The following is a 24,473-nucleotide window of genomic DNA, read 5'->3' as shown; positions in this document are numbered from 1 at the left end:
TCGTTCCTCCTCCACCTCCCTTCTCCTCCCCCCGGTTCCCCCCCTGCCCCCCACCTCCCTCCTCCCCCTGCCCCCCCCAACCCCCCGGTTCCCCCCCCTGCCCCCCACCTCCCCCCGCCCCCCAACCCCCCGGTTCCCTCCTCCCGGTTCCCTCCTCCCCCTGCCCCCCCACCCCCCGGTTCCCCCCCTGCCCCCCACCTCCCTCCTCCCCCCGCCCCCCAACCCCCCGGTTCCCTCCTCCTCCTCCCCCCTGCCCCCCACCTCCCTCCTCCCCCCGCCCCCCAACCCCCCGGTTCCCTCCTCCCGGTTCCCTCCTCCCCCTGCCCCCCCCACCCCCCGGTTCCCCCCCTGCCCCCCACCTCCCTCCTCCCCCCGCCCCCCAACCCCCCGGTTCCCTCCTCCTCCTCCCCCCTGCCCCCCACCTCCCTCCGCCCCCCAACCCCCCGGTTCCCTCCTCCCCCCATCTCCCTCCTTCCCCCGCCCACCACCCGCCGATTCCCTCCTTCTCCCTCCTCCCCCGCCCCTCTAGTCCAGGCCCCTCCCCCGCCACAGGGCCCCGCCCCCGTGGCCACGTGACCGCCCGTTCCCGGGGCCCCCCCGCCCGTTTTCCGGTTCCGGTTCGAGCCCCGCGCGCCGCCCGGGCTGCGGCCGCTGCTGCTGCGCCACGAGCGGGGCCCGCGGGATGGAGCCGCCGGCCCGGGGGGGGCCCGGGAGCCGCCCCGCGGTGAGGGGGGCGCGGCCGGGGGGGCCTGGGGCGGGGAGGGAGTTGGGGGGCGGTAGGGGGTGAGGAGGGCGTTGGGGGGCAGGAGGAGGGGCTAGTAGGGGGTGAGGAGGGAGTTGGGGGGCGGTAGGGGGTGAGGAGGGCGTTGGGGGGCAGGAGGAGGGGCTGGTAGGGGGTGAGGAGGGAGTTGGGGGGCGGTAGGGGGTGAGGAGGGCGTTGGGGGGCCGGAGGGAGGGGCTGGTAGGGGGTGAAGAGGGAGTTGGGGGGCAGTAGGGGGTGAGGAGGGCGTTGGGGGGCAGGAGGGCGTTGGGGGGCCGGGGGAGGGGGTTGTAGGCTGGGGTGGTGAAGAGGGAATTGGGGCACTATAATATGGCGGGGGGAGGGGTTCTGAGGAGAGGAGGGAGTTGGGGGCCTAGGTGGTGGGGGTGGGGCCCAGAGGGAGTTGGGGGGCTTATGGGGTGAGGGGGCACCCAGGGGAGTGGTGGGAGGGGGCCATAGGTGGGGGATGGAGGCCCGTGGCGGGGAGGAGGGAGTTGGGGGGCTGTGGTGTGGGGGGTGCAGGAGGGGCTGGGGGAGCTTTGGCAGGGGCATGACTGGGGGAGGGGTACCAAGAGGCTGTGGGGGGTTGGGAGGGGAGTTGGTGGGGCAGGAGCAGAGGGGGAGGTTAATTGCAGTGGAAGGGTGGGGGGGTGGGGGGGGGTCTGGGAAAGGGGCCCAGGCCTGAGGACGTGGGGAGACCGTAGCTGGGAGGCCAGGCCCAAGGAAGGTGGGGAGGTTTGGGAAATTGGGATGCCTGGGGGAGGGGTTGGGGGGGCAGAGGGGCTTTGGGGGCTGGCTCTGTGAGGCCCTGGGGTGGGGTGGGGTGAAGCCCAGATGACCGGGGGGCGGGGAGCTGGTAAGGGGATATCTAGTAGGGGAGGGGTTGAGGGAGTTGACTGGTGGTGGAGACTCTGGGGGGTGGGGCTAAGGGGCTGGGGGTGTGTGAAGCAGGGGAGCAGTTGGGGGGCACTGGGTGTGGGTAGGGCGAGGGGAGTGAGGTCTGAGGGAGTGGGGGGCAGCGGGAGGCGGTGTCTGCAGAGGGGGTGCTGGGAGTAGGGGGCAGAGGGAGTGTCGAGGGGGCGGGCATTGAAGGGCTCTGGGGTGGGAGTTATAGGGTGATGGGGCTGTCTGCTGGGAGGGTGCTGCAGAGGGGGAGGACTTGGAGGGGGGAGCAGGGGCACCAGGCAGTGGGGGGCTGGGGAAATGGAGGCTGATGTGAAGGGTGAGGGGGTGGCTGAGGGTTGGGGATACAGGCTGTGCCTTGTGGGGGAGGCATTGGGGTGGGAGTGAGGTGCACTGGAAAGGGAGGAGTTTGGGGATGGAGGGGAGTGGAAAGGCCCTGGGGGAGCGAAGTGGGGGAGTAGGGAGGAAGTGGGGCTGAAGGGGAATGCGTTGGGGGGCTGGGCAGGGAGGGGGAGCAGGGCTTGGAGCCCAGTGGCCAGGTTTGTGGGGGGCAGCTGGGGGTCCCTCTCCAGGCCTGCTGTTGGATCGGGGCCCAAACAGGGAGTGGATTGGGGCCGTGGGGCGGCGATGGGGGCAGCTGGGGGAGAGGTCTGGGGGGCTCGGCATGGCGTGAAGCCACGTCAGGGACGCGGGTGGGTTGGCACGCAGGGTGAGCTGGGGCGGGCCTGGGTCGCCTCAGCCCAGCTCCGGGGATGGCGTTTGGCCACCGGCTCGGCGGCACTGGGCTCCAAACCCGCCTCCGGGCTGGCGCCCGCTGCCCTCCCCCAGCCAGGCCTTGGCGTCGCTGCCCGACCTGCTGCCTTGTTTGTCTTCCTCCCGCGCCGCGCTCGCCCGTCGGACACGTCCCGAGCAAGGCCGCGGCTGGGGCTCTGGGCAGGAAGTGCCAACCCGGGCGACCCAGCCTTAGGGCAGGGAGAACTCCCCCGACACCATCGGTAGGTGCCGTCCTGTGCCCCGATGGCGGCTCCCCTCCGCCCCATTTCAGCTGAATCGCTCCTAAACTGAGCTCCGAAGAGCCACAAAAACCGGGCGCTTGGCCCCCCCGTTAGCTTGGCACAACTGGGGCCCTGCAGCAGCCAGGCACCCGAGCATCGTACGTGGTCGCGACTCGCTGGGTTCCTGCGGCAATCTAGGGGAGCTCGGGGGTGCCCCAGACCCGCCCCACAAGGCTGGCGGTGACGCCGACGTTCCTGACTGTGCCCAGACAGCTCAGAGCCGCACGGCTCGGGCCTTATTTCCCTGGTGGGGGGTTGCCCGTCGCCCCAAAAAACGCCCACCGTGGCCTGAGTTGTGGCAGCGCTTAGGCCATCTGGCCCCAGCCAGGGATCCAATGCGTCGGGGCTGTGCATGGCCTGACTGAAATCGGGGGTTCCCCATTCTTGGGGGGCCTGGAAAGACTCAATCTGAGCGGAGCTGCGGGGGCGGGACACGGAGACCCGGGAAGCCCGGAGCGCAAAATAATCTTGCTTCTAGCTCCTTAACGCTCTGATTCCTGGGCCGTGAAACGCCGTGTGGCGACTCGGCCTGCCCGCGCGGTTCCCGCGAGCCCCTTGGGCTGCCGAAGGGCCCCCGCTGTGCGGAAGAGCCCGCCCCTGGCAGGTGTCCACGGCCGGAGCTCGGTGGTTTCAAGCTGTAACTCGGCTCGTGACGTTGGGCTGGTTTTTGTGCCCGACACGCTCTGTGCGTTCTCCTCTCGGCTAGGAGAGGCTGTCACGGCTGGGGCTGGAGCTGCCAGTTTGCCTGTTTAGGTCTCACGTGGTGCGGGGGGGGAGGGTGGGGAAGAGGCCCCCCTGTCGGAAAGGGAAAACAAGGGGGCTGAAACGCGTGAGCTGGCAGGATGTCTCCGGGCCTGGGCCGCTGTCTGAAATGGCGTTAAACGGACACGCAGAATTGGCTGGCTTCCCGGTTGGTGGCGGTTCAGGAGCCCCACGGGCACGGCTCGCCTGGCACAGAGACGCAGCTGGGGAACAGCCGCACAGTGACCCGCGCGGTGCTGGATCGCCAGGTGCTGCGATGCAGCCACCTCTGGGGAGGGGCAGCTGGGGAAGAGCCGCGCAGTGATGCTGTGTGTGGGTGGCTTGCGTGGTGCTGAGAGGTGGCCAGGTCTGGAGCGTGGGACAGTTGGGGAACAGCTGCACGTATGGCCGCATTGGGGAGGGCTTGACCGGCGCTGAGATGCAGCCGCTTCTGGGGAAGGGCAGCTGGGGAACAGCCACACGTAACGCTGCATAACGCCGGCTCTCGCGGCGCTGCAATGCGGCCACCTCTGGGGTGTGGGACGGCTGGGAACCGTCGTGCCGCTGCGTGCTGACTTCGGAGACTGCTCCCTTATCTGATGGGGCAGCGTTGGGCGTGCCAGAGACGGGCTGTAACTGCTCACGCTGGAATGTGGCCAGGCGTTGGAGCAGGAGCGCGGGGCCGGGCTTCCCACTGACCTTGCGGGCCTGAAAGCTGAGCTGCTGTATTGGGCCTTATCTCCTCCGCCTCTCCCGAGAGCCCTGGCGGGGTCCCGGGGCCCGGTGGGAGACGCCGATCGCCCCTCCGCCGAGGAGCGAGGCATGCTGGGCCCCGGGGCCTGCGGAAGGATCCAGGATCAAAGCCTGAGCAGAGTGAGTCATGCTCCCCGTGGGTGCTGGCTGCTGGCCGCTCCCTGCGCCCGGATAGGAGGGGGTGGTGGACGGACGTGCCTTCAGTCTGGGCTGCGAGTCAGCGCCCTGAGCCGAAAGCCAGAGCCCTCCTGATAGCCCTAGTGCTTTGCTCACGACTCGGGCGCCTGGCGAGGTGTTATGTGCGGCTGTTCCTGGCTGCTCCGCCCAAGAGGTGGCTGCATCTCAGTGCTGGGAGAGTCATCCCCATGTGGTGTTACGTGTGGCTGTTCCCCAGGTGCCCCGCCCCAGAGGTGGCTGCATTTCAGTGCTGGGCGAGTGATCACTGCCTACGGTTGGTCCTGTTGTATGCGTGTCCAGTTGTTCAGGGTGACGTGATTTCTTAAGCTGGAGCCTCGTTACTGTCAACCTTTATTCTGTGATGAAAACCCTTTCAGAGGAAGGTCACGGGAATGAAGTGTCCAGTAGATGGACTCCTAGACTCTATTCAAACTGTGGGAGTGGGGTCTGGTGATTAGAACAGGGGGAGAGGGGGCTGGGAGCCAGGACTCCTGGGTTCTCTCCCTGGCTCTGGGAGGGGAGTGGGGGCTGGTGATTAGAACAGGGGGAGAGGGGGCTGGGAGCCAGGACTCCTGGGTTCTCTCCCTGGCTCTGGGAGGGGAGTGGGGGCTGGTGATTAGAACAGGGGGAGAGGGGGCTGGGAGCCAGGACTCCTGGGTTCTCTCCCCGGCTCTGGGAGGGGAGTGGGGGCTAGTGGTTAGAGAAGGGGGGGGGGTGGGAGCCAGGACTCCTGGGTTCCTTCCCCAGCTCTGGGAGGGGAGTGGGGGCTGGTGGTTAGAGCAGGGGGGGCTGGGAGCCTGGATGCCTGGGTTCTCCCCCCGGCTCTGGGAGGGGAGTGGGGGCTAGTGGTCAGAGCTAGGCCAAGCCCTCGGAGCAGGGTGCTAGTGCTGGTAAACAGGCTTGGCCTGAATGTTGACGCTGTTCGTGGACGCAGAGCGTTGTCCGCCTGAGCCCTGGGCGGAGGGGTGGGGGGCACAAGCCCCGGGGGGGAACCCGCCCCCCCATCCAGCCGTGCTGACTCCCCCGTCTCTGTCCCCACAGTAGCCGCTCCCCCAGCTCAGCACCATGTCGGAGGGCTGGGTGGACTGCCCCACCCTGGGGCCCGGATGGAAGCGCCGCGAGGCCTACCGCCGATCCGGGGCCACCTGTGGACGGACGGACACCTACTATCAGGGGTACGGATACTGCTTCTCCCTTGGGGGCAGGGGGCGGGGCTGGGCAGCCCCCACGGCAGAGGGGCGGGGCGAGAATCGTGTTCTGCAGAGCCACAGTGACAGCCTGTGTGGACACGGCACGGGAGGGGAAACTGAGGCACGGGAGGGCCTTGGCCTCAGCGGGTCAGAGCCAGAACTCTGGGCTCCTCTGGGGTTCAGGCGCTGCCCCTGCAGCCCTCCCGCTCCACCCCCCCGGCCTGGCATCTGGGATTCAGGGGCCTCCAGTCGGTCCCAGCCTCGTCACGCACGAGCGCTGGCGCTGGCCCTGACCCCGGCCTGCCCTAGTGCTCCGTGGGAGAGGAGCTGCCTGCTCCAGCCATGCAGCCCCCTCCTAAGACAGGGTGCGTCTGTCTGCAGCTGGAGATAACTCTCCTCCGCCCGCCCCCGCAGGAAACCGGCTCTGCTGGATGGAGTCTATTTACCTACTCCAAAGCCAACTGGGTTATAAAGGGAGGCTTCTGCTGGGGGCCAGGACTCCTGGGTTCTCTCCCCGCTCTGGGAGGGGAGTGGGGGCTGGTGGTTAGAGCAGGGGGGGCTGGGAGCCAGGACTCCTGGGTTCTCTCCCAGGCTCTGGGAGGGGAGTGGGGGCTGGTGGTTAGAGCAGGGGGGGGCTGAGAGCCAGGACTCCTGGGTTCTCTCCCTGGCTCTGGGAGGGGAGTGGGGGCTGGTGGTTAGAGCAGAGGGGCTGGGAGCCAGGACTCCTGGGTTCTCTCCCTGGCTCTGGGAGGGGAGTGGGGGCTGGTGGTTAGAGCAGGGGGGGCTGGGAGCCAGGACTCCTGGGTTCTCTCCCCGGCTCTGGGAGGGGAGTGGGGGCTGGTGGTTAGAGCAGGGGGGGCTGGGAGCCAGGACTCCTGGGTTCTCTCCCCGGCTCTGGGAGGCGAGTGGGGTCTGGTGGTTAGAGCGGGGGGGCTGGGAGCCAGGACTCCTGGGTTCTCTCCTTAGTTCTTCCCCCTGTTGCCTGCATGTGGATCAGGGTGTGTGTCTTTCCTCCCAGCCCCCGAGTCCGTTGCTGGCGCGTGTGCTTTTTCAGTTATAAACCCGCATGTTATGAAATGAAACCGTCCCCCCTCTTTCCCCTCCCCCGCTGGCGCTTGAGGCGTCTCGCTCGGCCTGCGGTTCTGCCTCCAGCCACCGGAGCCTCGGCGTAGCCCCCTGGCTGCTCCCCGGTCGAGTGAGTCTTCTCTCCCCGCCCCTCTGGGGCTGCTCATGGGTTGCATTAGTAGCCAGGTCGCAGTCGTGTCTAGAAACTGGGGGGGCTCCCTGTATCCCCACAGCGTGTCTAATCTAAACAGCCCATAACCCCTCCGCTCCGTGCCGTCCCCGTCCCAGCGCGCTGCCTGGCGTCTCTCCGCCTCCCGCCCCTGGCATCCGCGAGGCGCTTAGCTGGCTGGAGCCTTCCAGGGCAGGCCAGCCGGGGCCCTTGCCGGGCCGGTTTCCCTGCGGCTTGGGCCGGCTCTGCAGCCGCACGGCGCCTCTGGGAAATCCCCGCTGGAGCCGCTTCCCGCTCCCTGCCAGCCCAGAGGCGAAATCATCCCGGCTCTGCCGAGAGCTGAGGCGTGGCCAATCCGGGTTATAAATTGACTAGTCCAAAGTGCAAGGCCGTGCCGCCGGCGGGGAGAGGAACGAGATTTTCTGCTCTGAGCCGGCGCGGCTCAGCTGGGAGTGACGGCGAAGGCGACAGGGCTGGGTGGAGCGGTCGGGGGCACGGGTGAGCCTAGGCCGGATCAGGCGCAATGGGGAAATATTCAGGCCTCTTGACTCGTGTGTCCAGCTCCCAGGGGAAACGCAAGCGGGTGGAGAGGGGGGGGTCTGGTTGCTCGCGCTCAATGTGTCGGGAGGGAGACGAGTTAGCGAGACGAAGGCCCGTCATCGGCCTGAGGAGCAGTGCAGGCTCGAAGGAGACGGTTCCCGACGGACTCCCATGAGTGTGGGAGCAACCAGCTGACATCTTAGCCGGGTCTCAGACAGGGCCGGCTCCAGGGTTTTTGCCGCCCCAAGCAGCAAAAAAAAAAAAAAAAAGCCGCGATCGCGGTGTGCAGCGCCGCCGCTTCAGCGGCAATTCGGCGGCTGGTCCTTCGCTCCAAGAGGGAGTGAGGGACCTGCTGCCGAAGAGCCGGACGTGCCGCCCCTCTCCCTTGGCCGCCCCAAGCACCTGCTTGCTGGGCTGGTGCCTGGAGCCGGCCCTGGTCTCGGAGGCCGAATTAGCAGCGTAGGGGGCACGTTTTGCCCCACGTGGGGCAGCTGTAACCGCTTGCCGGCCTCTGTTTCCTTCCGTTGGCCAGCGCTTCCCTCTTAACGCCCCCCCCGTTCATGGGCGTCTCCTCGGGAGTCTGGCCCCCCCAGATCCCTGCAGGGGACGACTATCCAGGGGGCGATCCTCTGAGTGGGTTTTTGTAGCTCCCTCGGACCCACACCCTGGCCTGCTCTTCCGCTGTGATGGGGGAGTGGGATTCAGTAGCCATGAGTCCCCCGTGCCCCACCGCCAAACCCCCTTTAACCTCCTGCCTGTTTCCCATGAAAAGAGAATTCCCGGTCTCCTGTCTGAGCCCTGCCCTTCCCGTAGGGGGCGGCGTCTCCCTCCTGCCCTGTAGCGATTGGCGCCTGCTCTAAAGCAGAGTTGAGATTGGGTCTCGGGTTCTGTTATTTAATCCCTGCCAGTGTCCCTGTGGATTGTTACCTTGTGGCTGTAAGTTCCACAGGCGCTGCATGGAAAAACGTGGCCTTCCTGTTCTCCCAGCTCCCTATGGCTCCAGGCAGGTGCATCACTTCCCTGGGCGGGGTGTGTGTGTGTGGGGGGGTATTCCCAGCCCCCCAGGCCAGGCTGGGGTGCTCTCTGACGCTGGCTCTGGCTCTGCCTCCCCTCCTGCAGCCCCAACGGTGAGAAATTCCGCAGCAAGATCGAGCTCACCAGGTTCCTGGGGCCCTCGCAGGACCTGACCAACTTCGACTTCAAGAACGGCGTGCTCCGCGACCCGCCCCCCAAGGTACCGGGGGGGGGTGTGTGTGTGTGTCAGAATCCCCGTGGCAGGCCTGACCACGGGCATGGTGCCGAAAACTCGCCTGGGCGCCCCCTCCCCTTTATAAAGCGATGCCCAAAACAAGCGGTTCCTAGTTGGAACACGACCTCCCCATCCATGATCCTGTTGCTCCCGCGTCCTCTTCCGAGGGCCTGTGTGTTCCTGCCACTTGGGAATGCGCTGAGCTGGTGAATAACCGTCCCTCGTGCTTAGCCGGTGCTGAGGGCGGCCGTTCTCGCCGCGGCTCCCAGCCGACTCTGGTTGGTGATTTTCGCCGTGCCCGGGGCTCTGGCAGAAACTCCGGTCGTCTTCGCTCCGTCTGGGTGAGACTCAGGCCCTGGACGCAGGCGGCTCCGGGGAATTCGTGCGGGCGGCAACTCTCAGACCCAGAAATGGAGGCGAAGGATTGATTGGAAACCCTGAGCGGGGCTGCGGTGGCACCCAAACCCGCCCCGCACACTAGTCTCGCAGTCCCTGGCGCCTGGAGCCCACGAAAGCCAAGCCAGGGGGCGGGTGCGGCACAAACCTCACCCCACCAGTCCCCATGTGTTTGGTGGAGTCCGGTAACGCCTCTTTTAGACCCATTTTCCGTCCCGCCTGTGGCCAGGGTTCATGACGTCTCCCCCCAGCGGTGTGTTCCGGGGAGCCGTAATTAGGGTCCCATGAGCCATGAGTGACACCCACATGTCCCAGTCGATAGGCTCCGGCCGCGCGGTTGGCTCCGTGCGCCAAAACTCCCTCCAAAGCGGCCACGGTAACCGGGCCTTTCACGCTGGTGCGGTTGGCTCACGTGTCGCAAGCTGCTGATTGTGCAAGCGGCCGCCCTTGGGCCAGCCGCTCCCCCGGCCAGCCGGGCAGAGGCCACGCTCACAGCCTGCTGGGAACGTTGGTGTCCATGCTGGCGCGGCCGCCATTCCTGCTAGTGAAAGCGCTTCCCGGGGGCTGGGAGCCAGGACTCCTGGGTTCTCTCCCTGGCTCTGGGAGGGGAGGGGGTGTTGTGGGTTAGAGTGGGGGGGCTGGGAGCCAGGGCTCCTGGGTTCTCTCCCTGGCTCTGGGAGGGGAGGGGTCCAGCACATAATGCATGATTGGGTCAGGAATGGCAGGTGGAGGGGGGCATCACACGGGGCTTGTTGGGGAGGGCCTGGCTGACCTCCCCACCCCATGTTGTAGGGGGCTGGGACCCCACCTCCAGCCCCGCTCGCCTTGCGCCCCGTGCAGGTGAAGAAGGCCCAGAAGAGGCGCCTCTCGCTGTCGGAGCCAGACCCCCCAAACTCCCCTGAGCAGCCGCCCCCCAAACAGCAACCCGTGAAGCCGGAGCCCCCGGAGCAGCCGCCCCCGGAGCAGTGGCCTCCGCCCCTCCCGGAGCGACGCCCCCGGAAGCGCCCGGCGGCCCTGCTGGAAGCCCAGGAATCGGCGCAGGATGCCGTAGTGGCGTGAGTTTCCCCCAGCCCTCCTGGGGTGCCCCGTCCCCTGAGCCCTCCGGGTAACAATGCAAACGCTATGGGGAGGTGCAGAGAGCCCAGCCGGACGCCTGGGTTCTGTCCCCGGCTCTGGGAAGGCAGTGGGGTCTAGTGTTTGGAGCGGGCTGGGGCTGTGAGCCAGGACTCCTGGGTTCTATTCGTCCACGGAGACGTCCCAGTGTCCCTGGTCCGTCTCCCGCGCCACGATCCCTCCCCGGCACAGGAACTGCCTGGCAGGCCCTTGTCCCTCCGTCCAGGCCTAGCGGGGTCCCTGCCCCCCTGTGGGTGGCTGTGAGCTCATCACCAACCTGGGGGGCCCCAGACGTGGGACCTCAGCAGCCCACCTCTGCCTTCCAGATGCTGCGCCAGCTGCCAGAACTACTTCCCTGGGGTGATGCTGCCCAGCCAGAGACGCTGCCGCTGGCTGTGCCCGGACTGCCGAGGTGGGTGAGCAGGGTGGGGCCGATGGCTAGACCCCGTTCTGCTTGGGGGGGGGGGGGGGGTCCTGCTGCTTTGCCCAGCTCCCTAGCCCCTCCTAGAAGGAGCCGGGCTGTGAACCCAGGTGTCCTGTCTGGACTCCGCCCCAGAGGCGGCTGCATCTCAGTGCCGGGCGAGCTGTCCCCGTGTGTCTCTGTGCCCCAGTTACCCCACCCCAGAGGTGGCTGCATCTCCGGGAGACTGACCTATCTTGGCCCCACCTGCCCTGGTGCCGCTACCTGTTGTGTTGAGCGTCAGCCACTGGTGCCAACGCTGGCTTGTTTCTTTCAGCCCAGAGAAGAGACTTCAACAGGGAGCAGCGGTTCTTCAAGGTAAGGCCAGGCCTGGGGCTGGGGTGAGGGCCAGGACTCCTGGGTTCTCTCCCTGGCTCTGGGAGGGGAGTCGGGTCTAGTGGATAGAGCAGGGGGGGCTGGGAGCCAGGACTTCTGGGTTCTCTCCCTGGCTCTGGGAGGGGAGTCGGGTCTAGTGGATAGAGCAGGGGGGGCTGGGAGCCAGGACTCCTGGGTTCTCTCCCTGGCTCTGGGAGGGGAGTCGGGTCTAGTGGATAGAGCAGGGGGGGCTGGGAGCCAGGACTCCTGGGTTCTCTCCCTGGCTCTGGGAGGGGAGTGGGGTCTAGTGGTTAGGGGGGGGGGGCTGGGAGCCAGGACTCCTGGGTTCTCTCCCTGGCTCTGGGAGGGGAGTGGGGGCTAGTGGTTAGAGCAGGGGGGGGCTGGGAGCCAGGACTCCTGGGTTCACTCCCTGGCTCTGGGAGGGGAGTGGGGTCTGGTGGTTGGAGCCGGGGGGCCTGGGAGCCAGGACTCCTGGGTTCACTCCCCGGCTCTGGGAGGGGAGTGGGGTCTGGTGGTTGGAGCGGGGGGGGGGGCTGGGAGCCAGGACACCTGGGTTCACTCCCTGGCTCTGGGAGGGGAGTGGGGTCCAGTGGCTAGAGCAGGGGAGGGCTGGGAGCCAGGACTCCTGGGTTCTCTCCTGTTCTGGGAGGGGAGTGGGGTCTGGTGGTTGGAGCAGGGGAGGGCTGGGAGCCAGGACTCCTGGGTTCACTCCTTGGCTCTGGGAGGGGAGTGGGGTCCAGTGGCTAGAGCAGGTGGGGCTGGGAGTCGGGCCTCCAGGGGGCTGGGTCTGTTTCCCTGGTCCCCTCCTTGTGGGGGGCGGGCGAGGGGCCGTGGCTGCGCCGGCTGAAGGCCCTGCCCCTCTTGCAGCGGGTGGGTTGCGGGGCCTGCCAGGCCTGCCAGATCCCCGAGGACTGCGGCATCTGCACCGTGTGCGCTGTGCGGGCCAAGAACCCCGAGCTCCGGATCGGCAGGAAATGCCTCCTGCGCCGCTGCCTGAAAATCGTCAAGAAGGTACCGGCCGGCGCCCCGCCCCCCCTCCCCTCCCCTCCCCGCCGCTCCCCCCTCTGGTGCCCCTCACTCCCGCCCCGCAGCCCCTGCTAGCCCCAGCCCTGGGCGCCCCTCACTCCCGGCCTCTCCCCTCTGCCTGCGCAGGGCTTTGGCTGCGGCGTGTGCCAGGGGCTGCCAGGCCACCGAGGACTGCGGCATCTGCTACATCTGCCTGCGGAGGCTGAAGCCCGGCCTGAAGCGGCAGTGGAAATGCCTGAAACGCCGCTGCCTCAAGAAGAAGGTAGGGGGGGGGTCGGCTGTGGGGAGCCGCAGAGCCCTCCACCCATGTGGGGCTGGGACACTGGCTGGGGGCTGCTCTCAGCCCCCCCACCCCAGGGGCTTGGGGGAAGAGGAGGGTCGGGGTGGGGCCCTGGCCCCCCCACTTTTGGGAAGGCTCCGCTGCCCCTTTGAAGGAGTGCCGCAGTGAGGGAGAGAGCGCCCCCCGCAGCACGGTGCCCCCTACCCGGCCCCCGCACCACAGCGCCCCCTGCCCAGCCCCCCAGCCCGCTCCTCGGAGCCCGGCGCCCCCTAGCACCGCAGCTGGCACTAACTGTCTTCTGGTGTGCAGCAGAAATCGGTGGTGGCGAAGAAGGCAGGGTACGGCCCCCGGAAACTGACCGTAGTAAGTACCCGCCCTGCTATTTGGAGCCCCACTCGGCACAGCTTCCCAGCACGCCCTGCGGCCTGCGTGGTGGTGGTGGTGGTGGTGGGGGGCGGATTCCCAGCGTGGTGGTGGTGGGGATTCCCAGCATGCCCTGCCACCTGTGTGTGTGTGTGTGGGGGGGGGATTCCCAGCATGCCCTGCAGCCTGCCTGGTGGGGAGGGGGATTCCCAGCATGCCCTGCGGCCTGCCTGGTGGGGAGGGGGATTCCCAGCATGCCCTGCGGCCTGTGGGGGGAGGTGGGAGGCATGGTTTCCCGGCACGCCCTGCGGCCTATGGCGGGGGTAGGGGGATTCCCAGCAAGCCCTGTGGCCTGCATGGTGGGGTGGGGGGCATGGTTTCCCAGCATGCCCTGCGGCCTGTGGGGGGAGGTGGGAGGCATGGTTTCCCGGCACGCCCTGCGGCCTATGGCGGGGGTAGGGGGATTCCCAGCAAGCCCTGTGGCCTGCATGGTGGGGTGGGGGGCATGGTTTCCCAGCATGGCCTGCGGCCTGTGGGGGGAGGTGGGAGGCATGGTTTCCCGGCACGCCCTGCGGCCTATGGCGGGGGTAGGGGGATTCCCAGCAAGCCCTGTGGCCTGCGTGGTGGGGTGGGGGGCATGGTTTCCCAGCATGCCCTGCGGCCTGTGTGGGGGGGTGGGGGGCATGGTTTCCCGGCACGCCCTGCGGCCTGTGGCAGGGGTAGGGGGATTCCCAGCATGCCCTGCGGCCTGCGTGGTGGGGTGGGGGGCATGGTTTCCCAGCATGCCCTGCGGCCTGGGGGGGGGGGGGGCATGGTTTCCCGGCATGCCCTGCGGCCTGTGGGGGGCATGGTTTCTCAGCATGCCCTGCAGGTGGCCCGTGTGTGTGACAGAGATGTGGCTCCCCAGTGAGTGTGTGTGTGGGGGGCCGGGCGCGTGCGGCTCCCTGCGTGGGTGTGGGGGGGGGCGGGCGTGTGCGGCTCCCCGGTGGGGGGGGGGGTCGCATGTGGCTCCCTGCCGTGGGGGGGGGTGTGTGTGCGGCTCCCTGGTGTGGGTAAAGTGGGGAAGGGGGCGGGCATGTTCGGCTCCCTCCCCGGGTGGGGGGGCGGTCGCATGTGGCTCCCCGGCGTGGGTGTGTGTGTGTGGGGGGGGCGTGTGTGGTTCCCCATTGTGGGTGTAGTGGGGACGGGGGCGGGCATGTTTGGCTCCCCGGCGGGGGCGGGCGCCTGTGGCTCCCCGGCATGGGTGTACTGGGGGGGCAGGCGTGTGCGCCTCCCTGGCACTGCTGCCCTGTGGCTCTTGCCCCTCTGTGCCCCCCCAGTGGGCAGCCGGGAGCGGGTACAGCTGTGGCCTGGCTGTGGGGTCCGGCCTGGCCACGCCGCCCCCTGGCAACTAACAGCCGCTCGCCCTCTCTCTGCCCGGCTGGCGGCAGGACGGGCCCACCCGAAACCGCCCCTTGGCCCTGCCTGAAGCTGCGATGAGGGGCTCGAACCCTGCCCCCCCTTCTGCATGGGGATCCCCGACCCCCGGTGAGCTCACTGCCCCAGTCCAGTGGTGAGAGCGGGGGGGAGGCTGGGAGCCCGGACTCCTGGGTTCTCTCCTGGCTGTGGCCCGGCTCACTCTGCGTCTCTCTCTCACTCCTTCCTGTCCCTTCTTCGTTCTTTCTTTCCTTGTCGCTTCCCTGCCCTCAGGACGGGCCCCCCGCCAAGCCCCAGCTCGCCCCAGGGAGGCGCCGCAGGAGGCTGCCAGCGGCCGGGCCCAGCGCTGTGAGTGGGTGTGAGCAGCGGGGAGCACTTTTGGGATACCGCGCCACCCCCGGCGGGGTTAGAAAAGGGGAGGGGGGCCTGGGAGCCAGGACTCCTGGGTTCTCTCCCGGCTCTGAGAGGGGAGTGCTGTCTAGTGGTTAGAGCAGGAGGCTGGGAGCCAGGACTCCTGGGTTCTCTCTCCAGCTCTGGGAGGGGAGTGGGGTCTAGTGGTTAGAGCAGGGGGGCTGGGAGCCAGGACTCCTGGGTTCTCTCCCTGGCTCTGGGAGGAGAGTGGGGTCTGGTGGTTAGAGCAGGGGGCTGGGAGCCAGGACTCGGGTTCTCTCCCGGCCTCTGGGAGCGGAGAAGGGTCTAGTGGTTAGAGCAGGGGAGAGGGGTGGGGTGGGTTGCCTCTGCCGGGGGGTCCCCATGGGGCGGGGGGCCCGTGGCGTCTGTGGGTGGGTTCTGCTCTGGCTCTGTCCTGCCAGCCTGTCTGCGCTGCCGTGTCCTGCGAGCATCTCTTCTCTTCCTTCTCTGTCTCCGCCAGGACGGCCTGGCCCCTAAACCTCGGCGCCGTAAGAGATTAACCGCGGCCGCAGCAGCCACAGTGAGTGCGGTCCCAGCCTCCCCCAGCCCCCCGGCGTCCTTGTTCCCAGCCCCTCCCCCCAGAGGCGGGGAGAGAACCCAGGAGTCCTGGCTTCCAGCCCCCCAACATCTCCCACGCAGTGTTAACCCTAGAGATGGAGGAAGCAAGCTCTCATGGAGCCAGGACTCCTGGGTTCTCTCCCCGGCTCTGGGAGGGGAGTGGGGTCTAGTGGTTAGAGGGGAGGGGCAGGCAGCCAGGACTCCTGGGTTCTCTCCTCGCTGTGAGGTCTCTGGCTGGTCCCTTTCCCTTGGCAGTAGGGGTGACTCAGGCTGTGTCTGGCGCGCTGGGGGCACTCTGCATTGCATCGGGGGAGGGAAAGGGGGGGACGGGAACCCGACATTCAGTGTCCAGCCTTGTCCCCCTTCCTGGCACTATGGGGCTGGGCAGGGCCAGGGGCTGGGCGAGCTCTGTGGCTCCGGGAGCTGCCGGTTGGCCCCTCTGCCGTGGGGCAGGTGTGCGTGCCCTCTCATCCGGCCAAGGGGGCCTTCGCCGGGCCGTGGTGGTGACACGGGGGACGCCTGGCAGCCAGTGGGGCCGGATGGGCAACAAGCCGGGGGGCGGCGATCCAGCCCCGCCCTCTGGTACCCACCCAGCTCAGGTGGGGTGATGGACCCAGGTGTCCGGGTCACCCTCCCCGTCCTGAATTCTGGGGGAAGAGGAGGGACCCAGGTGTCCGGGCGGTCCCCCCAGCCCGGACTCCGGAGGAGGAGGGATCCAGGTGTCTGGACTCTGGAAGTGGAGGGACCTAGACGTCCGGGCGGTCCCCCCAGCCCGGACTTAGGAGGAGGAGGGACCCACGTGTCCGGACTCTGGAAGTGGAGGGACCCAGACGTCCGGGCCGCTGTTCCCCTCCTCTCCCGCCAGGCCCTGCATGTGTTCTGCAGAAGGGACCCCGGCGTCCGGGTGACCCTCCCCCCTCACCTTGTCTTCCCTTCACTCCCCCCCAGAAATGGAAGCCGTCGCTGGAGCGAGACCCCGGCGGCCTCTCAGGCTCCCGGCGCAGGGTGAGTGAGAGGGCCAGAACCAGCTCAGACCTGCCCGGTGCAGGGGGAGCCCCATAGGCTGGGGTGGTGCAAAGGCCTGGGGCTGAGACCACGAGCGGAGTGCGGTTGAGGGGTTAGAGCAGGGGGGGCTGGGAGCCAGGACTCCTGGGTTCTCTCCCCGGCTCTGGGAGGGGAGTGGGGTCTAGTGGTTAGAGCAGTGGGGCTGGGAGCCAGGACTCCTGGGTTCTCTCCCCGGCTCTGGGAGGGGAGTGGGGTCTAGTGGTTAGAGCAGTGGGGCTGGGAGCCAGGGGAGCTGGGCCTACCGCACAGAACTGTAGAGTCGATGGCTGGCCCCGAGCCCCCCGGCTCCTGAAAGCCGGTGTCAGTCGCTCCCTGAAGCTGTAAATCTGGGTTCACCCAGCCTACGTCGCTGGGGTCGGCTGGGCGGGGCCGCGGGGCAGGGGGCGGGGCAGTAGGGCGGAGGAGGGATTGGAGCGGGGCAGGGCTGTGTCGGCTCTGGGGCCGGGGGTAACCCCTCTCCTCTCTCCGCCGCCCCCAGAAACAGCTGGGTAAAGTGAAGGAGAAGAAGAAGCCGGGGCGGCCACCGAAACACCCGAGTGCCAGGGCCCGTAGCAGCGTGGTGAGTGACCCTCCCTGCGGCGTGGGGTGGGGTCCAGCAGGGGGCGCTGCCGCACGGCCAGGCCAGAGCCTGCTGAGAGACCTAGCGGGGTGACTGCACGGGGGGGCTGGGAGCCAGGACTCCTGGGTTCTCTCCATGTCTCCGGGAGGGCAGTGGGGTCTAGTGGTTAGAGCTGGGGGGCTGGCAGCCAGGACTCCTGGGTTCTCTCCATGTCTCCGGGAGGGCAGTGGGGTCTAGTGGTTAGAGCTGGGGGGCTGGCAGCCAGGACTCCTGGGTTCTCTCCATGTCTCCGGGAGGGCAGTGGGGTCTAGTGGTTAGAGCTGGGGGGCTGGGAGCCAGGACTCCTGGGTTCTCTCCCCAGCTCTGGGAGGTCAGTGGGGTCTAGTGGTTGGGAGCCAGGACTCCTGGGTTCCATCCCTGGCTAGGAAAAGCCTGGCTGGTGGTTCTGTGGCTGACAGTCTCCCCTGGTGCTCCCCCCCCAGCGCCCTGCTCTGTTCCATGGACTCGCCTGTGTGTCGCCCGCCCGCTGTGCCCCTCCCTCGCCGTGGGGCTTGGCCGTGGGCCGCAGAGCGCCGCCCTGCTGTCTCGCCCGGCCCTGGTGCCCTGCTGCCCGGGGACACAGGCCTGCTGGGCTGGATCTTCACGCGTTTCTCTGACGCCGGGCACGGCGCCCCCGCTGCCACGGCCCCGACTCCGGTTCCCTTGGGCCTCTGGGGCCTGCTGGGAGAACTGGGCGAGTCTGTCCCCACGTCCCAGGCTGCCTCGAGCACTGGGGCTGGAAGGGACATTGGCGGGTCCAGCCCCGGTGCTGAGACGGGACCAAATGAACCTAGGTTCTCCGTGTCAGGGGCTCGTCCGAGCTCTTCTTGAAACCCTCGGCGCGGACCCCTAGATCTGCGCGGGACTCTGTAAGGGGGACAGTCAGGTGACCGGGAGCTCCCGCCGGGCCCCGGGAGCCAATCTCGGATAGGAGCGGAGAGGGGACTGTCCCTTGATCCGGCCATGGGGCTGCGATCCTGTTCCGGTGCCCGCAGTTCAAGGAGGAAGTGGTTCGATCAGGGAGGGGCCAGAGGGGGAGAGGCCGGGAGCTGAACAAAAGGGAAGTGAGGGGCTGACTCGCTGAGTCAGCACGTACCCGCAGCGTGCCGGGGGCCGGCGCCCCAGCCCGTGACGGGTCAGGCCTGGATTTGGGGAGCGGAGTTGGAAGCAAGAGATGATTCATCTCCAACTTGTGCCTTGGGTGGGCGGGAGGCGCTAGATACCCGAAGGCAGAAGTTAGACCCATGAGGTCACACTGAGTCTGGGGGGCCGGGCCCCCCAGCTGGGGTCGCTCGGCCCTCGCTTTGAGTCCAGGGGGCTGGGTCCCCCTGACTGGGGCCGATCGGCTCTCGCTCTGCGTGCCCAGGGCTCCCTCAGTGCTCCCCAACCCACGCCGTACGCCCCCTTTGGCAGGCCGGCGATTTCCCGGCGCCAAGGGCGGGGAGGGGGCCCGTGTGCGGCCGTCTCACCCTCCCCCCCCCCCCCGCGCTCTGACCCAGCGCCTCTCTCCCCGCCCGGCAGCTCTGCTCCAAGAGCCGGCGGAACCGCAAGTGCGGGGAGTGCGAGGCCTGTCTGCTGAAAGCCGACTGCGGCCGCTGCGACTTCTGCCGGGACAAGCCCAAGTTCGGCGGCGAGAACCTCAAGCGCCAGAAGTGCCGCTGGAGACAGTGCCTGCGCTTCGCAATGGTTGGTGCCCTGCCCGCCCGGCTCGCGGGGTCCGGCTGCTCTGGGAGGGCAGGGGCACGGTGCCGAGCGCTGAGCTGGAAGGGACTTGAGGGCGCTCGCTCCGGCTGGCGTGGCTCCGGCTGGCGTGGCTCCGGCTGGGCTTGGGCGGGGCGGGCGCTTGCCCTGACTGGCGTGGCTCCGGCTGGCGTGGCTCTGGCTGGGCTTGGGCGGGGCGGGCGCTTGCCCTGGCTGGCGTGGCTCCGGCTGGGCTTGGGTGGGGCGGGCGCTTGCCCCGGCTGGCGTGGCTCCGGCTGGCGTGGCTCTGCCTGGGCTCGGGCGGGGTGGGCGCTTGCCCCGGCTGGAGTGACTCCGGCTCGGCTCAGGTGGGGCGGGGTCCGTAGCTCTGGTGGGCTCCCAAAATGCTCCACGGCTCTGGGGCTCCTGTCCGACTGTGGCTGTTGGAGCAGGCCCAATGCCCCGGGGAGGGGAGACGGAGCCCTTTGTGTGGGGCACACCCCTCCTACCGCCCGCTCGCCCGGGCTCTGTGCCCCACATCAGGGGAGCGTCTTCCCTCCCGGCCCGCGTCCAGCCCTCTTGCCCTGCTCGTCCTGTGGCGTGGAGTTCCGCAGCTGCGCCGTCCGCGCGGAGCGGGATCTGGGCCCGGCAGAGCGTGGTTTTGTCCCTGCCGGGTTTGTTCGCCTCCCGGGAGGATGCTTGGGGCCCAGAGCTGCCGTGGGTTTAGGCGCCGAGCTCCTGGGGATGTCAATGGGAGTTGGGCGCAGGTCTTAGCAGCCGGTGGGCCGCGCTCTTCACCTGCAGTTCTCGGGGCCGTTTGGGCCTGGCACAGAGTCAGAGGCACTGTTCACAAGGGGCTTGTGAAACCGGACGCCTGGGTTCTCTGCTCGGCTTGGGGAGGGGAGTGGGGTCTAGTGGTTAGAGCGCGGGGGGCGGGAGCCAGGACTCCTGGGTTCTCTCCCTGGCTCTGGGAGGGGAGTGGGGGCTAGTGGTTAGAGCAGGGGGGGCTGGGAGCCAGGACTCCTGGGTTCTCTCCCCGGCTCGGGGAGGGTAGTGTGGTCTAGTGGTTAGAGCAAGGGGGGGGGGGGTTGAGAGCCAGGACTCCTGGGTTCTTTTTCTCTGCCTTTCTGTAAATCTGGACCCTTGATGCAAACATCATGACCAGGTGTCTGCGCACCTCCTGCACCCTCCCTGTGCAGCCGAACTCCCCTGCCCTGCACCCCGCTCTCTGGGGCAGGCGGAAGGGCCCCCCGAACTCAGTGACTCCCATCTGGGGGGGCCATGTGCATGTGCAGGCCGGGCTGTGGGGCCCTTGTCGCTGGCTGGGGAGGGGCTGGAGTGCAGGCGCCCAGAGGCCGTGGGGATGGGCAGGACCGGGCCGACTCTCGCTCTCCCTGTCTCTCGCTCTCTCTCTTTCTCTCTCTCTCTCTCTCTCTCCCGCTCGCCGCCTGCCCGGCTCTGGCTCTGTCTCTCCCTCTCTTTCCCTTCCCCAGAAGCGGCTGCTGCCGGCGGTGTGGAGCCGCGGGCAGGCGGAGGAGGGGGCGGGGGCGCTGGCCCCCCGGAAGGCCTGGAGGCGCAGGATCGGCCGCAGCCGCCAGCCGGCCCGGATCAAGCAGGTGGGGCGGCGGGTCAAGGGGAGCGGCCAGCAGCGCTGGGCTCGGGGCAGTGCCCCGCCGCAGGTAACTACCTCCCCCTGCCCCGCCCCCCTGGCGGCCCGCCCCCCTGCCCTGCCCGCCCCCCCAGGCCCAGGCGCTCGGCCCGGGGCAAAGACACTCGCGCTTCTCTCTTTCTTCCTCCGCTCCGCCTTTCCCGCTCGTCCTTCCGGCCCGGTTACCGCTCAGCCTGGGGGGAGGGGAGCCCAGGACGCCTGGGTTCTCTCCCGGCTCTGGGAGGGGAGTGGGGGCTGGTGGTTAGAGCGGGGGGGCTGGGAGACAGGACTCCTGGGTTCTCTCCCTGGCTTGCCCTGTGACTCTTTGGTCAAGACCTTCCCCCTCTGTGTGCTTCTCCCCATCAGTGACTTGGGGTGGTGACAGCGTGTGCGTGGGGGGGACAATCCGGGACGTCGGCTGCACTGCTGGGCCGGGGAATGAGTGTTAATTTCGCTTCTCCCCATAGGTTGCCTGGATTTGGCTCACTCTTGAAGGGGAGTGAGGGCTAGTGGTTAGAGCAGGGGGGGCTGGGAACCAGGACTCCTGGGTTCTCTCCTGGCTCTGGAAGGAGAGTGGGGTCTAGTGGTTAGAGCGGGGGGGCTGGGAACCAGGACTCCTGGGTTCTCTCCTAGGCTCTGGGAGGGGAGTGGGGTCTGGTGGTTAGAGCACAGGGGCGGGGCTGGGAGCCAGGACTCGGAGGTTCTCTCCCTGGCTCTGGGAGGGGAGTGGGGTCAAGTGGTGAGAACGGGAGGAGGCTGGGAGCCAGGACTCCTGGGTTCTCCCTGCTCGGCGGTGGCGTCGGGGGGTGGCTGTCTGTGGGGGGACTCTGTGCTGCCCCCTGACGCTGTGCTCTGCCCCACAGGAGAAGGAGCGCCCGCCGGGCGGGGAGCTGCGGTTCCTGGCGGAGAAGGGGGTCGCCGAGGCGCCCGGGCAGCTGGTGCTGCTGAAGGATCCGCCGGGCAGGGACTTCGTCCTGCTCCGCGACGCCCCCCAGAGCTTCCCCCTCCTGCTGCAGCACGTGAAGGAGGAGCCAGCCACACCCCCGCCCCCTGCCCACCTGGAGGTGAGAGGGGGCAGCCGGGGCGTCCCCCATTCCCCCTGGGTGCCCCCCTCCAGTGGTGCCCGGCTTGGGACCAGTCCTCCCCCTTGGGGTGACCCAGGGGTCCTGGCTCCGTGCCCCGTGCTGGGGTGAGGGCCGGCCCCTGCGCCTGTGTCCCCGCAGCGCCCCCTACTGGCTGCCTTGGCTCTGCGGGCTCAGTCCTGTCCCCGGTCTCTCTCCCCCCTGCAGGAGCCGGCCCCCACCCTGCTCCGCGCCGCCCCACCCCTGGTGAAGCAGGAGAAGGTGGAGCCTGGATGGGACCTTGCACCGGTAAGAACCCCACCAGCTCCCGAGAGCCCTCTGCCCTCCCAGCGTTGGGGAGAGAACCCAGGAGTCCGGGCTCCTAGCCCCCCCTCCCACCTCCTCTAGCCACTAGACCCCACTCCCCTCCCAGGGCCAGGGAGAGAACCCAGGAGTCCTGCCTCCCAGCCCAGGTTCCCCGGGAGCTGCCCCAGGCAGGCTTCGGGGCGCCCCCAGCGCTCACCCCTCTCCCTTGCAGGTGCCGGCTGGGGTGCCCCTGCGGATGGAGGGCCGGGGGCTGGCCAGGGAAGTGGTGGTTCTGGACCCAGCTGACAAGGACGAGGAGGAGGAGGAGCGCACCCCGGTGGTGAGTGGGGGGGCTCGGTGCAGGCACGCGATTTGGGGGGGGCAGGGTGCTGGGGGAAGGCTGTTCCGTGAGGGCTATGAGAGAGCAGGGGGCTGGTGCTCTGGGGGGCAGGGGCCTGTGTTGGGAGGATGGGTGTAATGGGTGCATGGGGGTAGTTCTGGGAGGCTGGTGCTGGGGGGGCAGGGGCAGTATGGGGGGGAAGGGGGCAGTTCTGGGGGCATCTGGTGCTAGGGGCAGGGTTGAGGGGTGTATGAGGGTGAGGATGAGGGTGGGGATGAGGCAGGGGCAGTATGGGGGGAGGGGGCAGTTCTGGTGGGCTGAGGGTCTGGTGCTGGGGGGTGTATGGGGCAGTGCCGGGGGAGTCTGGTGCTAGGGGGCGGTGTTGAGGGGGTGTATGGGGGCAGTGCTGGGGGCCTGGTGCTGGGGGGGCAGGGGCAGTTTGGCGCTGGGGGCGACCGGGGTGGCACCTCCCCGTCCCCCCCTGACCTCCCCGTCCCCCCCATGCCCGCAGATCATGGAGATCTACAGCCTGGGGGCGCTGGCGGGCCGGGCGCCCCTGGACCCGGTGCTGCGGGAGTTCCTGGCCGAGCTGCAGGAGATCCCGTTGCCGGCCCACTGGGAGGTACAGCCGCCCCTGGGGGGGCCCGACCTGCGGCTGGTCCAGCGCTCGGCCCGCTCCACCATGGCCGCCACCGTCATCCACATCCGCCCGGGCCTCTTCTTCCAGGTGGTGGTGCGCCAGCTGCCCGTGCCCCCCGAGCACGAGGTCTACGCCAGCCACCCCGCCCGCCTCACCACCGTGGACGAGGTGGTGGAGCTGATCTGCGACCTGGAGGCCTATCGGCTCTGCCCTGGCTGGCCGGCCGGCTGGCATGCCGGGCAGCGCTCCCAGGCCTGCGACGTGCTGGTCTACTCGGGCTGCTGCCCGCAGTGCCGCCTCAACCCCTGGCCCTCGGGCAGCGCCGGCCCCTAGTGCCCCCTCCCGCGCCCCCAGAGCTTCTATTTTTGACACTGGAATTGGCTGGACCCTGCCGGGTGCGGGGGGGGGGAAGGCGGGAGCGGCCGGGGGGGGGGCAGCACCAGTTTGTTTTCGTTGCTTGTTTGTCCCCCTTCCGGGCCGGGGGAGGGCTGAAGGGACACTCCCCCCTGTGGTCACATGAGCGGCTCTAGCCAATGAGGAGTTCTGTCCCCGTGGATCCCCCCCAGGCAGGGCTCCTTCCTCCTGAGCCCCCCTGCCCCCTTTGCAGTGACTTGGGGGGCAGGGATTTCAGACGCCATCTTAACTTGCTTTAACCCCCCCACCCCACCCATTGGCCTGGGTCTCCCACCTCCCCCACCCTTTGTGGGGGGGCAGACCCATGCCAGTTTCTCTCCCCCAAGCGATAGCTTCATCTCCAGCATGGGGGGGGGTCGCTCCCCCTTTCTTCCCCCCCCCCCCAGTTTAGGCTCCTGTTTTAAAACTTGAATTCTTCCTTGGTGGCGATTTTTCTGCTGCAGGGGGGAGGGGACAGCTCCCGGGGCAGGGAGGGTGGTTAGAGGACACGGGTTGCTCGGGGGGGAGGCAGAGCTGACCCCGTGCTGCCCACTTCTCCGCCCCCCCCCCCTCCCCCCCCCACGGCAGTAAGAGGCTAGTGCTAATTTCAGGGAGTTTCTGCCGAAGCCATAGCTGTGTCCTTGGTGGGGGACGTCTCCCCCCCGTGGCTGGGGGGGGCAGGGTGTGAAGCACAGATCCCCGCCCCCACCCCCTGTCAGGGTAAGTTCTGTTCTCCCCCCCCCCCCGCCCCCGTGCACAGAAAGAGAAAAAAAAATGCGAAAAAAAAATTCACCCCCCCCCCCCAGAAACTTGTCTCTATTTTTTTTATGTATTAAAAGTTTTAATGAGTAGATGAGGGCCGGGTCCTGCCTCTGCTTCCCTGGGGAGGGACGGTGCCCCCTGGGGCCAGGAAACCGTTACCCCTGGATGGGGGGGGGGGGGGGGGGAGACATCTTCCCTGGCATCCTGCCTGGCACCCATCAGAGGGGTCCTAAACCTGAGCACAGCTCGGCCTGGCTGCAGGGTGGGTAAGGGGCGTGGTAAGAGGAGTGCAAGCCCCATGGGGAAACTGAGGCAGGTGGGTGGATGGGACTGGCCCATGCTCAGGCAGGAAGTCAGCGATAGCTGGGGAGAGAACCCAGGCATCCTGGCTCCCAGACTCTCTCCTCTTCCCCTCCCCCTGGCTAACTCTAACCACTAGACCCCACTCCCCTCCCAGAGCTGGGGAGAGAACCCAGGAGTCCTGGCTCTCAGCCCCCACCTGATGATTCAAATGCCCCTTTCCCCGGCTGTGGTGCCCCTGCCTGCCAAACAGACACGTTGCTCTTGGTGTTTATTGGGGGTGGGGGGGGTTGCTGCCCCCCACATCTGGGCACTTTGGGGTGCAGCCCCTGGGAGGCTGAGATGGGGTGGGGTCACCCAGTCCCCAGGGTGGCTTCTGCAGTGGGGCCTGGGGCCCGCTTGGGGCCTTTGCTGTCCAGCCCGCTTGAGCCAAGGTCTGTCCGTCCATCCCCACGTGGCCCTAGCTGGCTGTGGTCTGCCAGCCCCTCTGCCAGGGCCCTGCCCCCTCAATCTGTGTCCATCCCTGTATCCCCAGCTGCCCCCCTCTGTCTGTCCCTCCAGGAGTCAGCCCTTTGATTCTTCGCGAGGAGCTGGGCGTGGGAGCCGGCGGTGGGTAGATGGGGGGCAGAGGGGAAGGAGGGCTGGGGTCTGTGGGACAGCAGGTGGGGGGTGCCCCACTCATAATCAGCCAGCGCGCTCCCGCCGAAGCCTTCCAGCCC

The 24,473-nt window shown here is 68.4% G+C and overlaps 1 protein-coding gene across 1 annotated transcript; it reads left to right on the top strand.

Moving 5' to 3' along the window:
- The first annotated feature begins 697 nt into the window (after nt 1–697).
- Nucleotides 698–22,634, top strand: MBD1 (methyl-CpG binding domain protein 1). The gene is given in 20 exon segments (XM_065423028.1): nt 698–724; nt 5,431–5,564; nt 8,473–8,587; nt 9,791–10,053; nt 10,438–10,523; nt 10,849–10,889; nt 11,775–11,918; nt 12,060–12,083; nt 12,085–12,195; nt 12,523–12,576; nt 14,266–14,340; nt 14,864–14,923; nt 15,910–15,966; nt 16,505–16,585; nt 18,146–18,310; nt 19,798–19,983; nt 20,816–21,016; nt 21,242–21,322; nt 21,552–21,659; nt 22,171–22,634. Coding segments are annotated over 19 exon segments (2,424 nt in total). The 5' UTR covers nt 698–724; nt 5,431–5,454; the 3' UTR covers nt 22,633–22,634.
- The last annotated feature ends 1,839 nt before the right edge of the window (nt 22,635–24,473 follow it).

Source organism: Emys orbicularis (assembly GCF_028017835.1).
Source record: "Emys orbicularis isolate rEmyOrb1 chromosome 21 unlocalized genomic scaffold, rEmyOrb1.hap1 SUPER_21_unloc_1, whole genome shotgun sequence".
Lineage (NCBI taxonomy): Eukaryota > Metazoa > Chordata > Testudines > Emydidae > Emys > Emys orbicularis.
Note: the sequence above shows the minus strand (reverse complement) of the source record. Positions and strands in the feature narration are given on the sequence as shown.